Source organism: Gobius niger (genome assembly GCF_951799975.1).
Source record: "Gobius niger genome assembly, chromosome: 2".
Classification (NCBI taxonomy): Eukaryota; Metazoa; Chordata; class Actinopteri; order Gobiiformes; family Gobiidae; genus Gobius; species Gobius niger.
This window is the reverse complement of record NC_136853.1, coordinates 14,748,280-14,760,552: the sequence shown is the minus strand read 5'-3', so window position 1 is coordinate 14,760,552 and position 12,273 is coordinate 14,748,280. Positions and strand designations below refer to the sequence as shown.

The 12,273-nt window shown below is 41.9% G+C and overlaps 1 protein-coding gene across 1 annotated transcript in view; it reads right to left on the bottom strand.

Moving 5' to 3' along the window:
- Positions 1-12,273, bottom strand: part of LOC306982967 (matrix metalloproteinase-17-like) — a 122,191-nt gene that overhangs the window by 61,373 nt on the left and 48,545 nt on the right. The window contains exon 3 of the mRNA XM_079582609.1: positions 9,006-9,135. Within this exon, the coding sequence (XP_079438735.1) occupies positions 9,006-9,135 (130 nt within the window). The remainder of the gene's footprint in view (positions 1-9,005; positions 9,136-12,273) is intronic.

Genomic DNA, 12,273 nt, shown 5'->3' with positions numbered 1-12,273 from the left:
CTCACTGAGGCAATTCCTTAATTTATTATCTTAGATCTAATCTTCCTCCTTTCTCTTTTTCCGTCTCTCTTTTTGTAACTCTTCACCTCCGCACGGCCCACTACACCTATCACGTTGAATTATCGCCCAGGCTGCTAATGACTGTCAGGCCGTCCTCTGTGATAAGGGGCTAACAAAACGAGCTAATGAGCTAAGGGTGAGCTGTTACACTATTGTAGGATTTGAAGCTGGGAGACAGACGTTTAGCGCTGACTAATCCTGTTACACATCCAGTAATAGCGGCACATTAAGAATTCTTTCAGTATTCAAAACTGAAACTAAAGTAGAACAAGATCAGGATTAAGTTACATCTAAAAGAACTACACGAGTCTGGATTGACGGTTACAGGGGGGGAAATGTTTCAAGCACCCTTAAAAAAACTCACTATATTTGCTTCATTTAAATGCTATTTATTGGTTACACGGTGGAGACGCGTGTGCTGATGAGAGCGCGTCGTCATGTTAACATTTAAATGACAATGAGATTAAAATCAAAAGGAATTCCGAGACAAGACATTAATGTCACGGAAGACACGGGCGCACGCTATGGAGGAGGACATGAAGGAAATCCAAAAATCCCTAAACTTTATGTCAGGAGAGTTGAGCAAACTAGCTGAGCAACAAGCTAAGCTACTCACTTTGCTCACTGAAGTGGCGGAATTAAAAACGACCATCCAAGAGAAGGATGCCATTATCCAAGGCTTGGAGCGCAGGATCGATGATTTGGAGCAATATACGCGAATGGAGGATGTGATTGTGAGTGGACTTAAAACCAAACATCGCAGCTACGCTCGAGCCACAGCGGCAGCTACAGCATTGGAGCGAGGTGAAGACGCACCAGCGGAGGAGCTTGTCACTTTGGAGGAGCAAGTTGTTCACTTCTTGCAGAGTAAAAACATAAAAATAGCCCCTCAACACATCGCCGCTTGCCACATGTTGCCAAGAAAGAATACAGATGCAAAGCCAGCCATCATACTGCGCTTTGCAAACAGAAGGCACAAGGGTGAACTGCTGCGTCAGGCTAAGATGCTAAAGGGCACAGGAGTTTATTTAAACGAGCATTTAACCAAAAAGAATGCAAATATTGCCAGACACGCTCGACAGCTCAGAAAACAAAGCAAAATCCAAGCCACATGGACAAGAAACGGGCAAGTGAAGATACGTCTGAATGGTCCACCAGAAGAATCAAAAGTCGTTACTATAAGAGATCTGAAAGACTTGGACCCGTATAAATGAACAATTCTTACATGTGGAAAATGACCCAAGACTTTATGTGGATGAAAAATGAAGATTTTGTTTGGATGTTTCGGATAATATCAAGGACCTTAACGTTTGAACTGTGCAAGGCCAAGAAAACGCATTCGAGTTATATGGACGACAGTGGAGATACCCATCGGATTTCTTAATCGTTCTGGGAAATTTCGTTTGGATTTAGTTTCTAGATACGACCGACAGATGAAAATGAACACTGTAACTTTAAACAGAGAGTGCAACGGGAGAAAAACCTGTGACGCACAGATTACGCACCGCGGAGAAGAGAACAGGTGAACACACGAACAGTATAAACTACATTAAAACACCTTTGACGAAACAACATATAAAATGAGTCGCATGGAACATGACTTGGACCCTGAAATACAATTTTATAATGATCTAGATACAAGTTGTGATTATTATACAGAGGAACAGTTCCAAGGAGTGGACATGGATGGACATCTTTCCATTATTCATTTTAATAGTAGGAGTATTTGGATCTATCTAAGATGTTGAAAGTAAGCTGTGGAATTCCACAGGGATCCATTCTTGGACCTAAATTATTTATTCTCTATATAAATGATCTATGTAATGTCTCAAAAAGGATAAGATCTGTTTTGTTTGCTGATGACACCACCTTGTACAGTTCTGGTGACGATCTAAATCAGCTCCTAGAAATGGTGGAGAGAGAGTTACATAAATTCAAAGTCTGGTTTGATATTAATAAATTGTCTCTAAATATAAAGAAAACAAAATTTATGATTTTCTCGAACCGAAAAATTGACAGCCAAGTAAACCTAATGCTCAACAATCTGCCTTTAGAACGAGTTTATGATAACACATTTCTTGGAGTTATAATAGATCATGATCTAAATTGGAAGTCACAGATTAATAATATCAGAATGAAATTATCAAAAGCAATAGCGATATTATATAAATCCAGATATATTTTAAACAAAGAAAGCTTAATTCTTATATATAACTCATTAATCATGCCATATATCACCTATTGTTTAGAAATTTGGGGAAATACCTATAAATCAAACACAAAAAATTTTCACCCTACAAAAAAAGGCAATAAGACTCATCACATTCTCAACTTACAACCAACCAACCCATTCCCTGTTCATAAACCTGCAAACATTGAAATTCTATGATTTAGTAGATTTGTATACAATAAAAATGATGTTCAAAGTAAAAAATAAACTTGTGTCACAAACACTACAAAACATGTTCACCGTCAGACAGAGCCGGTATGAGCTCAGAGGAGTGGAGATGTTTGTAAAGAAAACATTTCAAACAAACACCATGAGATTTTGTGTTTCCATTAAAGGGGTCGATCTCTGGAATAACTGTACAGAGGATCTCAAATCATGTCCCTCTCTCTTCCACCTAAAGAGAATGTATAAAAGTATTATACTTGAAAAAATACCTTAATTCTGTTTACTAGTTTGTTTAAGACTGTCAACTTACTTTAAAATGTGTATATGTATGTATGTGTGTATGTGTATATATATATACATATATATATGTATATATATAATAAAATCCTTTTGAATGTCTGATGTTATGTTGGAAAGTTAACAAAAACACGTGCTGTAAGTTTAAAAAGACAAGGGTAGGCAAAATAAGCATTAGCTTCAGCCTATACCTTTTCGGTCATTTTTGTATGTTATGTTATGAAGAAGTATACTTAACTGAATGTAAATCTTTTGTCATAATTTTGACCGAATAAACTGAACTGAAAACTGAACTGTTTACTGGAACAAAAGAAAGTGAATGAAATGAAAGTGTTTGGCTCATGGCCTGTGTGCCCCCCTCCCAGCGGCTTCCTGCTCTGCCTCGTTTCTTTCTGGACATTAAACCGTGGCGCTGGTCTTAAACAACTCATACAATAATGACTGTTCTAGTAGGAACAGTGTAGAGGCCGTAAAGTTGTTTTGTGAGTTTTAATTTGGGGCGCTGGAATCCACCTTGTGAAGTATAACACCGGTGTGACATTTGGCAGAAGCCCACTCAGGAAATCAGTGATGAGGTTTGTATCCCGCGAGTGTCATGTTTCCCCTTTTACGTGACGCTGCTTACGTGACACATCTAAAGCAGTCCAGTACATGTTTTTCTTGCTTGTTTATTGTGTTTTCACGCGTGCATGAATAAGCCTTGTCAAAAACAGACCTGGAGTGGCGTTTTGTTTCATTTGCCCTTGTTTCCGTAATACAGCACACTCATGAAATGTAATTAAAATAAAGGACAACATTCTTCGCCGTCCACATTCTTGTCCAGGATTTTCAAGAACATTTTAAAGTGCAAAAAAAATAAAAATAAACAATCACATCTACGAAAACCTGCCCTCCCAAGTTAGTCCCTTTGTGAGTTCACTCTCCATTTTGATCCGTGATCAAATAATGTAGTCCATGGTGACAGACGTAGTTGTTTAGGTCTGAAGAGAAACAGAGCATACACATCGCGTCTGCAGGTAAGGTTATAGGAATCATACAAAATGGAGGTCCATTGGGGGAAAAACCCAAAAATGAGGTAGGGCTGACCAGGTGGTCTAAACCAGAACTGAACCCGGACCTAGTCAGGACTAACGCCAAAATTATTTAGGTGTAAACCAGCAATTAACCAAATGCAATCCAGATCTTATCCCATGAAAATGGGTTAGGAGGAGTGCAGAAGGTGTGAAGAATATTACCCTTTTAGGGGGGTCCGGGGAGATTTTTTTTAAATTCCATATTTTAAAGCATCAATCTGATGCATTTTTTTGCCAACCTTGGGAGAGCTGGAGAAACTTAACTTCAGCCAGGAGTCAAAAATATGATGGCTTCCTTACATGGTATTATGCATTTACAGTATATGAGGCACACTGTATAAGGGCACCACAAATGGCTTAATGTGCTGTAACTTAACTGTCTACTCTCCCATCGTGATTGACAGCCAATACAATGCTATGTCATTCAGATTTTAACACATACATACTAAAACACACAATAGTGGTTTCTAGCACAGTGGAGGAGCTCTACATATGGACCTAATTTATTTCCAATTCATGCAAACACTTAATATATATGTGGGAGGTAAAATACAAGTATAGACCAAAATGCAAAATCAATATTTTTTAAAATGATCTAGTAAATGAAGGATTACATCTCATACATGTTTTGTTGATCACAGGATGTTGGTTAGATTTGGCTATATCGCTGAGACTGAGCCCAAAGGTGCTTGTGTCCAGTGGGTCAACACCGGCTCGCACTCACGTGCACGTGGGCTGCTCCCACGACCCGGCAACGGACCAGTGGTTGGTTGGTTGGTTGATTGGTTGGATGGATGGATAATAATGCCAGCAAGATAACTTGCAATATCTAAGACATGGTCGATAAAACGCACACTTTTTAAATTTATATAATGTAAAATTACAATGGGACTGATATTTACGCTTTGAAAAATGTGTTTGTGAATAAGATCTTGCCGCACAACTAATAAAAAGAGGCTGCAACTGACAAATAATTTTTAGTGCATTTAGTTTTCACTTGTGTCGTCTCTTTTCAGAATTGAGATCCAGTTCAAACTCTTCACATTAAAGAGCCGTTCAAAAGAGCCGCTCGGTCATGAACGTCACATCACTGTCCATTCCCTGCAGTGTGAATCAAGATCTTTATGATAATATGATGATAATGAAAATATTTAGATCCACATTTGCCATTTGGCAAAAGGCAAGAGTGGCGCACATGCTAGAGCGGATTGTCTCATGTTGACGGTCAGGGATTCGAGTCCCGGCTTCTGCAGTTGCACACTGTCTCTGTGTCCGTGGACACTTTGCCTCCACTGTCTGCGTACATTAGTGTATGAGTGAGAATGGGTGGGTGGTTCCTTGCTGTAAAATGTGCCTAATGTAGGTGGAAAAAGTATAAGCTAGACAATTGAGACCAACACATTTCTTTGTCTGAAACACTGAAGAGGCACCAAGAGCCCCCCACACCTGCAGCACAGTGGAGGTGTCACAAGAGGATATGCAGGAGGAAAAAAAGGGACACACGAGGAGGTATCCGGGCAAGACTCACAGCTAAGCTACACATGCCTTCTAATTTTACAATTGTTATGACTAATGTTCGTTCATTGGAAAAATAAGATGGATAACATTTATCTGCTACGCTCTTCCCAGAAGATGGTGAAAGACTGTTGTGGAGTGAAGGGAGCAGAGGAAGGAGGAGGTGGAGGAGCTAGGATTTTTATGTGTAGAGCATACTCAAGCTTTATGAATGAGGTCCTTGATCAGTGTTGCATAAAAGTGTGCACTCTGCTGATCTTAAGTATAATAGCGTTTTATCATACCATCCTTACTACAAAACATTTCAAGGCAAAGGGGTTTAAATAAAGCTTGATATAGGACAGGGTTCGGTTTTGTTCAATTTTCGAAGAACACATATGGAAATGTATAGAGCACGGTGGGCCACAGATCAGTGGTCACTGCAGAAGACTTGAAGAGAGGTTTAAATCCTTTATTTAGGCTAGCTCAATCTCACAACAAAATGTTTGATTTAATGTTTCAATTCAAAACAATACCTGCAGATAGTTCTTTCTTTTAGCACAGGCAATTTAAGCACTGAAAAACAGAAAACTATAATGAGTCTGGAGTAGTGTGTAGGTAATGTGCAAGAAATGAATGAAACAACACTCAATGCATGCTTTTTTCCCACAAGGAAACAGTAATATAACATTATCAAAAGTTTAAAAGGTCAGTTTACAAGAATTTAGCTCCTTTAAAAATTGACTGTACAACCTTGCGAAGGTCTTGTAAGAGCTCTACCGAAAAAAAGTGATTGGCCTTAGCCTTAAAAACTGAGCAGCAGCTGAGGACAGGCTGAGTAAGTGGGAAGAAACCACGTGGCTCAGCAGCTCACTCCAGCCTTAAAAGGAAAGTGAGAACTGTGCTGCACAACAAGGACAGTTTTGGGATGATTAATGGAAAAATCCCAGGGTTCTGCAAACTTTCTGAGAAAAGACCTGACCTGTTGTCATCATCTTGACACACATTATTAACCTGAAAATTATTTATAAATAGGATTAAAAACATTATGTTGGGTGCCTAAGCATTTTTTCACAATTTGAAATAATAGGTCTGTAAGAAAGGCACTAAGGCTGACAAAGATTTGCCTGTGGCTCCTCCCCCTTCAGCACGGCACATCCCGATCAAACGTGTATCCGTGTCCAGGGTGACAAGTGTCAGCTGTGATCTGACCTACACGCCTCCGGGTCCTGGAGTAGAACAGGTCTTGGAGAGATGGGGGTCACTCACCCTCTCCGCAGCACGCACGATACACTGCAGTTGATGCCTGTCCCGGTCTGTAGCGTCGGGGAACCACCGGTGAGGGAGGAGGTGAGGATGGACTCGATGATGGCAGTGTAAAACTGCACCAGCATCTTGGTTAACAGCTTAAGTTCAGCTGCCGCAGGAAGAACATCCTCTGCTGGGCCTTCTTGATGAGGCAGCTGATGGTTGACTCCCATTGGAGGTCCTGGGTGATGGTGGTGCCCAGGAAACAGAAGGAGTCCATGGAGATGGAGGTGGGAGACTCTGTCAGGGCGAGGGGGGACTGTGGGGAGGCCGTCTTCTGGGCGTTCAGCTCCAGGTTGTTGTGGCTGCACCAGGACACCAGCCGGTCCACCTCTCTCCTGTAGGTGGACTCCTCACCATCCGAGGTGAGCCCGATGGCGATGAGGGTGGTGTTGTCCACAAACTTGATGGGTTTAATGGACTGGTGACTGGAGGTACAGCAGTTTGTGTACAGGGAGAAGAGCCTGGGGAAAAGTACACAGCCCTGTGGGCAGTGTGAACTGTAGTGTTGTTCAAGGGCCCTGCAACATCTGCACAGAGCCAGCGGAATTTTGATCCCCCTGCACCAACTGAAGCTCCATTGTTCCACTGAAGGACTCCACTGTAGAGCGTAGAAAACATCTCAGTAGGAGCGACACCTTCAGGCTATCAACGAAAGCAAAAGCACAAAGTTGTGTTTGCACAAGATCAGAGCCTCGATTCGACCAAGACTGTCCTTGCGCCAGGCAGTAGATCAGGCCCAGGAACTTTAAAGAAATTCAAAATGATGTCTTACTGCGTTCCACCTCAGCAGCGATGGCAGGCTGCGAGAGGCCCTGCTTATGCAGCTCAACAACACTTTGAAAACGAGATAGGTTTTTCTGTCTTTGTCATCAGGAAGAGTAAATACCTGACAGAAAATAACACTGCATCCACACTTTTGCACAGATTTGGCCTTTCAGAGGCATGTGGTCCTAAACTTTTGATGAATGTCGTTTCAGAGAGTTTCAGAAAACAAAACAAAAAAAGTTCTCTTTGGATATGAAAGCAGCACATAACTGCTCCAATGTTGTGCACTACAAATGTGAGCACTGCACATACCAAAGCACCTTCCCAGAACTGAGACAAGCCAGTGAGAGCTGACACGAGCAAGGTGGATGATTGGCAGTTCTTCAAAGGCAGCAGCATTGTGGAAACCCACCCTGCAAGCAAGAATCAGCAGACAGCTCCGAGTGCCAATATGCTAGTCTTCATGTGTCAAGTCCTGTCAAATTCAGATATTTTATTCCGGGGTTTTCACATTCTGCTCACAGACGTACGACAAGCCTCCAGCTCACATATCTGCTCTCCAAGTGTGAATCGGCAACAATATGCACCACTTTCTCTCTGTCTGCTGAAAGATCTAAGAGGACTGCTATTGACCTCAATCTGATTGCAGATATGTCGGTAGTAATGAAGCCTCTAGTGTGATACAGCGGTAACATGAGATAAAATACGGGAATTAGAACCCGCCTAACATGGGCTACGAATGTGAAGGGCAAAACATCAGGCTGCAGCATATGAAGTGAGCGCGCTAACCAGTAGATGCTAATGACTAAATATTGAGGATACTATTGAATCCACAGTGTGATGGAATGTAAAATAAAGACACCACAACCCGACATTACGTTGAACTTGTGACAAACTACAGCGACAGAACTACAGAAGCCAAAAAACACGCTCCTTTTATACAGTGTTTAGCTGTTTAAAAGTTTGTGCGATGGAGGTGCTTTTGTCTAGTAAAAGGATTATATTTGGTGCCAGCAACTATTCATTTGGCCAGCTTTTGTTTATATACCCCTCCCTCCCCCACGTATATTCCAACAATGACGAAAACCTGAGAGCCCTGCCTATATTTTGTTTTACATCTCCTAAAACTATGAAAAACCTTGAGACCCAAAAGTAGTTGAGAACCAGATAACTAGGTCAATCCCACAATTCAGGATGCAAGAAAGAATTTGGCAAAAAAGGAGGGTGGCAGTTGGGTTTCATACTGTACCTTTTCAATGTAATAGAACAGGGCTGTCCAAACTTTTTTGCCACATGTTGAAATGCATGAAGCATAGAGGGCCGTAGATCGGTGCTAAGTGCAGTTCAGCTAGGTGAGGTTTAAAGCGTTCCCAGCCCTAGCTCAATAAAAGGCTTTTAATTGCGTGGAATTATGAAACTTGTAGTTAAAAGTACCATGTCTGGCGATGTGTTCAAACTGTGGGCACCCCTGTCATAGAATGTAATAAAAGTCAGCACGCAGGCGGAAAGCGTCTGCTCCAACATAAGGCCAACAATATTATGGTGCTTCAATTTTACGGTATGTTATGGCTGCATAAATCAAGAGAATTAATTTTACGCCCGTTCCATACCTCCAGGACAGATGCTTCTTGTTCCATTTGTTGAGGGGGAGCGCGCTTCGTCTCCTGCGACCCACTGTCATCTCGGACACATCTGGCAGCGAACATCTGGGGGTTTTCATTAGGCCAAGAGTGGCTTGGTCTGGAGAAGAGATGCAAGGGGAATGGAAATTATACAAATGTTTTACTACAGCGTTTACTACAGTGGCGGTGCTGTACCCTTTGCTAATATAGCCAGCTGTGATCAAAATGTATACAGTATGATATGATGTATGAAAAATGTTATCTGTGCTATTTTCCAGCATCCTGGAGTCTTTTGACACACTGGAAACATCCTCCTGAGTCCTGGCACAGATTCTTAAGCACTGTTCACATGTATAGAGATGCTTTTAAGCTATAAACGCAGATATTTTTCTGTGTTTGGGAACTAGGACTACATGCATCTGGATAAATGACGCCATTAAGAGACTTCAATAAATAGAGAGGTATGGAAAAGCTGGATATTTATTTTTCTAAGCTGCGCATTTCCATGGCAATGCACCGCGGCCACGTGACCAGTGCTTAATTTGTAAATTAGTGTTTTCAGGAACACTTTTGGTCTGATGTGATGGATTGGGGGAACAGGCCAAAACATTTGCCGGAACACTCTCATTAGACACCATTATATCAGATACATTTTTTGCCGGATCCTCCAAAGTATTTCCCGGATCCTTTACCCTGAAAAAAATTGAATTGGGGGAATCAAATTAAGCACTGCACGTGACCCGACATGTTGCATGAGGTTGCATATGTGTCGAACGTTAGTTAAACTGCGCTGTTGGTCGTTAGCCTCTCCGTTATATCACAAAAGCACATTGTGTTGCTGAGTTCAGTCTGTGGATATGTCATCGTGTACATTATGGTGGCTCACATCATTCACTTAATTAAATTCTGCTCAACACAATACAAGCGGCCGAAATGAGTTTCCTTCGCTGGGTGGCTGGGCGCACCATTCGAGATCGGGTGAGGAGCTCAGTGACCCGGGAGGAGCTTGGAGTAGAGCCGGCTGCTCCTTCACGTCGAAAGGAGCCAGCTGAGGTGGCTAGGGCACCTGTTCGCCTCCCGCGGGAGGTGTTCCAGGCATGTCGTATTATAAAGCGGAAGAAAATGGATGGATGGAAATTCTGCTCAATCACTTTTTGTCATCTTCCAGTTGGTACTGTAAGCATCCATAAATAGTAAATGGTCTCAACTTATATCACACTTTTCTACCTTCATCAGGCCCAAAGCGCTTTACAAGAAAGGATCCATTAAAGGGATATTTCAGGATTTTTGACATAGGGCCTCATTTCCTAGTTATCCAGAGTGTTGCTGGTACCTGGAGATATTTTTTTTTGTAATTCATGCAGTTCTTATGTTTGAAGAAAAAAGGGGAACTAATAATAACGTAATAATACCAGGAGTAATTTGGCATCCGCGCAGTAAAGTGAAGATTACTGCGCGGATTTCGAACTACTCCTGGTATTATTACGCCTTACAATATAGTTCCCCCTTTATCCGCTTAGAAAATCCACATTGTTTAATTTTGTGTAATTATACTTTGTAGTGTAACACTTCACGTAAACATATTTAAATAGGGAAAACGTGGAAGAGCTTGGTAGCTTCTATCTTGACCTGTTTTGGAGCTATAGAGGAGAGAGGGAGAGGCTAAATGCTAACGCCGTCTGCGCTGTGTTTACGTGATTGAAGGCACGGGGGACGACCAGACAGGTCCTAAAGAACTCGTCAAAGCTAAGGTAAGAACATATCTCAGTATGTAAAAACGGTGGCCTATTCCTTTAAGTGTGGCACACTTTTTCACAATGTTGAAATTGTTATGCGATGTCTTGATAATTACTTTATCGACTTATGGCTCGATAAGTAAAATGAAGGACGATAACATTTTCAGACTCGATAAATGCACGACACTTAAATACAGAACCAACATCACAACGCGGAGTGAGCTGAGCATCCATGTGCCAGTCTGTGTCGTCTCCCTGTGCGTAAAACCAGACGCCATGAGGCTTGGAGAGCCCCTAATCTTAATAAAAGGGATTTTTCCCGCTGGCAGGTTGTTATGGGAGTTTTGAAGCAGTCACGTATTGATCTGTGAGTAATATCTGATGGCCTTTTGAGGTGCACGGCCTCTGCTGCCGATGATGGACCCTGGTTGAGCGATCGCTGCCCACTTTCAGCGAGAAGCACAGGAGAGGTCTGTGGATAATGGATGAATAATTCTTTGCTTGACGATGAGTCCTTTTGTTGGAAAATTAAACAAGTTGAGTCGAACATGGACTTGTGGATTGAGGCGAAGAGGAGAATGTTCTAATTATTTATAGCAAGCGAGCAAGCTGGTTGATAAACTTTGAAGAAAGGTTAAAATTTAAGCAAAATCTTAAATCTATTTTGAGTGGACCTGTTGAGAATTTGCCTGTATGGGTGATTTGTTGAACGTTGTCTGTTCAGCTCAGAGGGTTTGTCCATGTGCTGTTTAGATGAAGTTGTTAATTCTCTGAGTGATGAATGGTTATCTGACACTGAGGTCAAGGCCTGCTGCTTTCTCTCTGTGAAGTCGTAAGTCACTGAGTAACGGTAAGTGGGTACAGGTTGTAAATGTGCTGCGTGAAGTATCGTAAATTCCGGACTATTAAGCGCACCTGAATAGAAGTCACACCAACTAAATTCAAAAAGATATAGTCCATATATGGGCCGCACCAGTCTGTAAGCCGCACGTGTCTGTCTATGTTGTAACATGAGAGTGCACACACACTGCACCAAGGCCGAGAGATGAGCCCGGGACAGGTTATGTGCTCAGCGTATGAGCAGCAGCACAAGCAAGTGTCCCTCCTCTTTGCCGTTTCACTCTCATCTGCTCCTCGCTCGTTTGTCCACCAACATCATGCTGCATTTTCTATACTTTTATGCACTAAATGGACATCATCAGACCACTTTTTTTTAGCCCACTGTGAGTTAAAACAGTTCTGAGATAAACAGCATAAAGCAATGGTCTCGGTGTAGTGCCGGTATGAAAGCAATGGCTTCAACACTTTAGAAATGTTAGCGGTTTTAGGAGGAAAAAGAGCGTGAAAATGTGTGAATGTGCATGGCTCAGAGCGTGTGACAAAAGTAGCGGTTTATAATCCAGAAGTTACGGTAATTATATGGCTCTGCTAGTAAGGGTAGCAAGGTTAAATGTAATGGTTTGTTGACTGAGGCTTTTCCTCGCTGTGTCCATTAGGCATGTCCTATGTCTGCTTTTCTT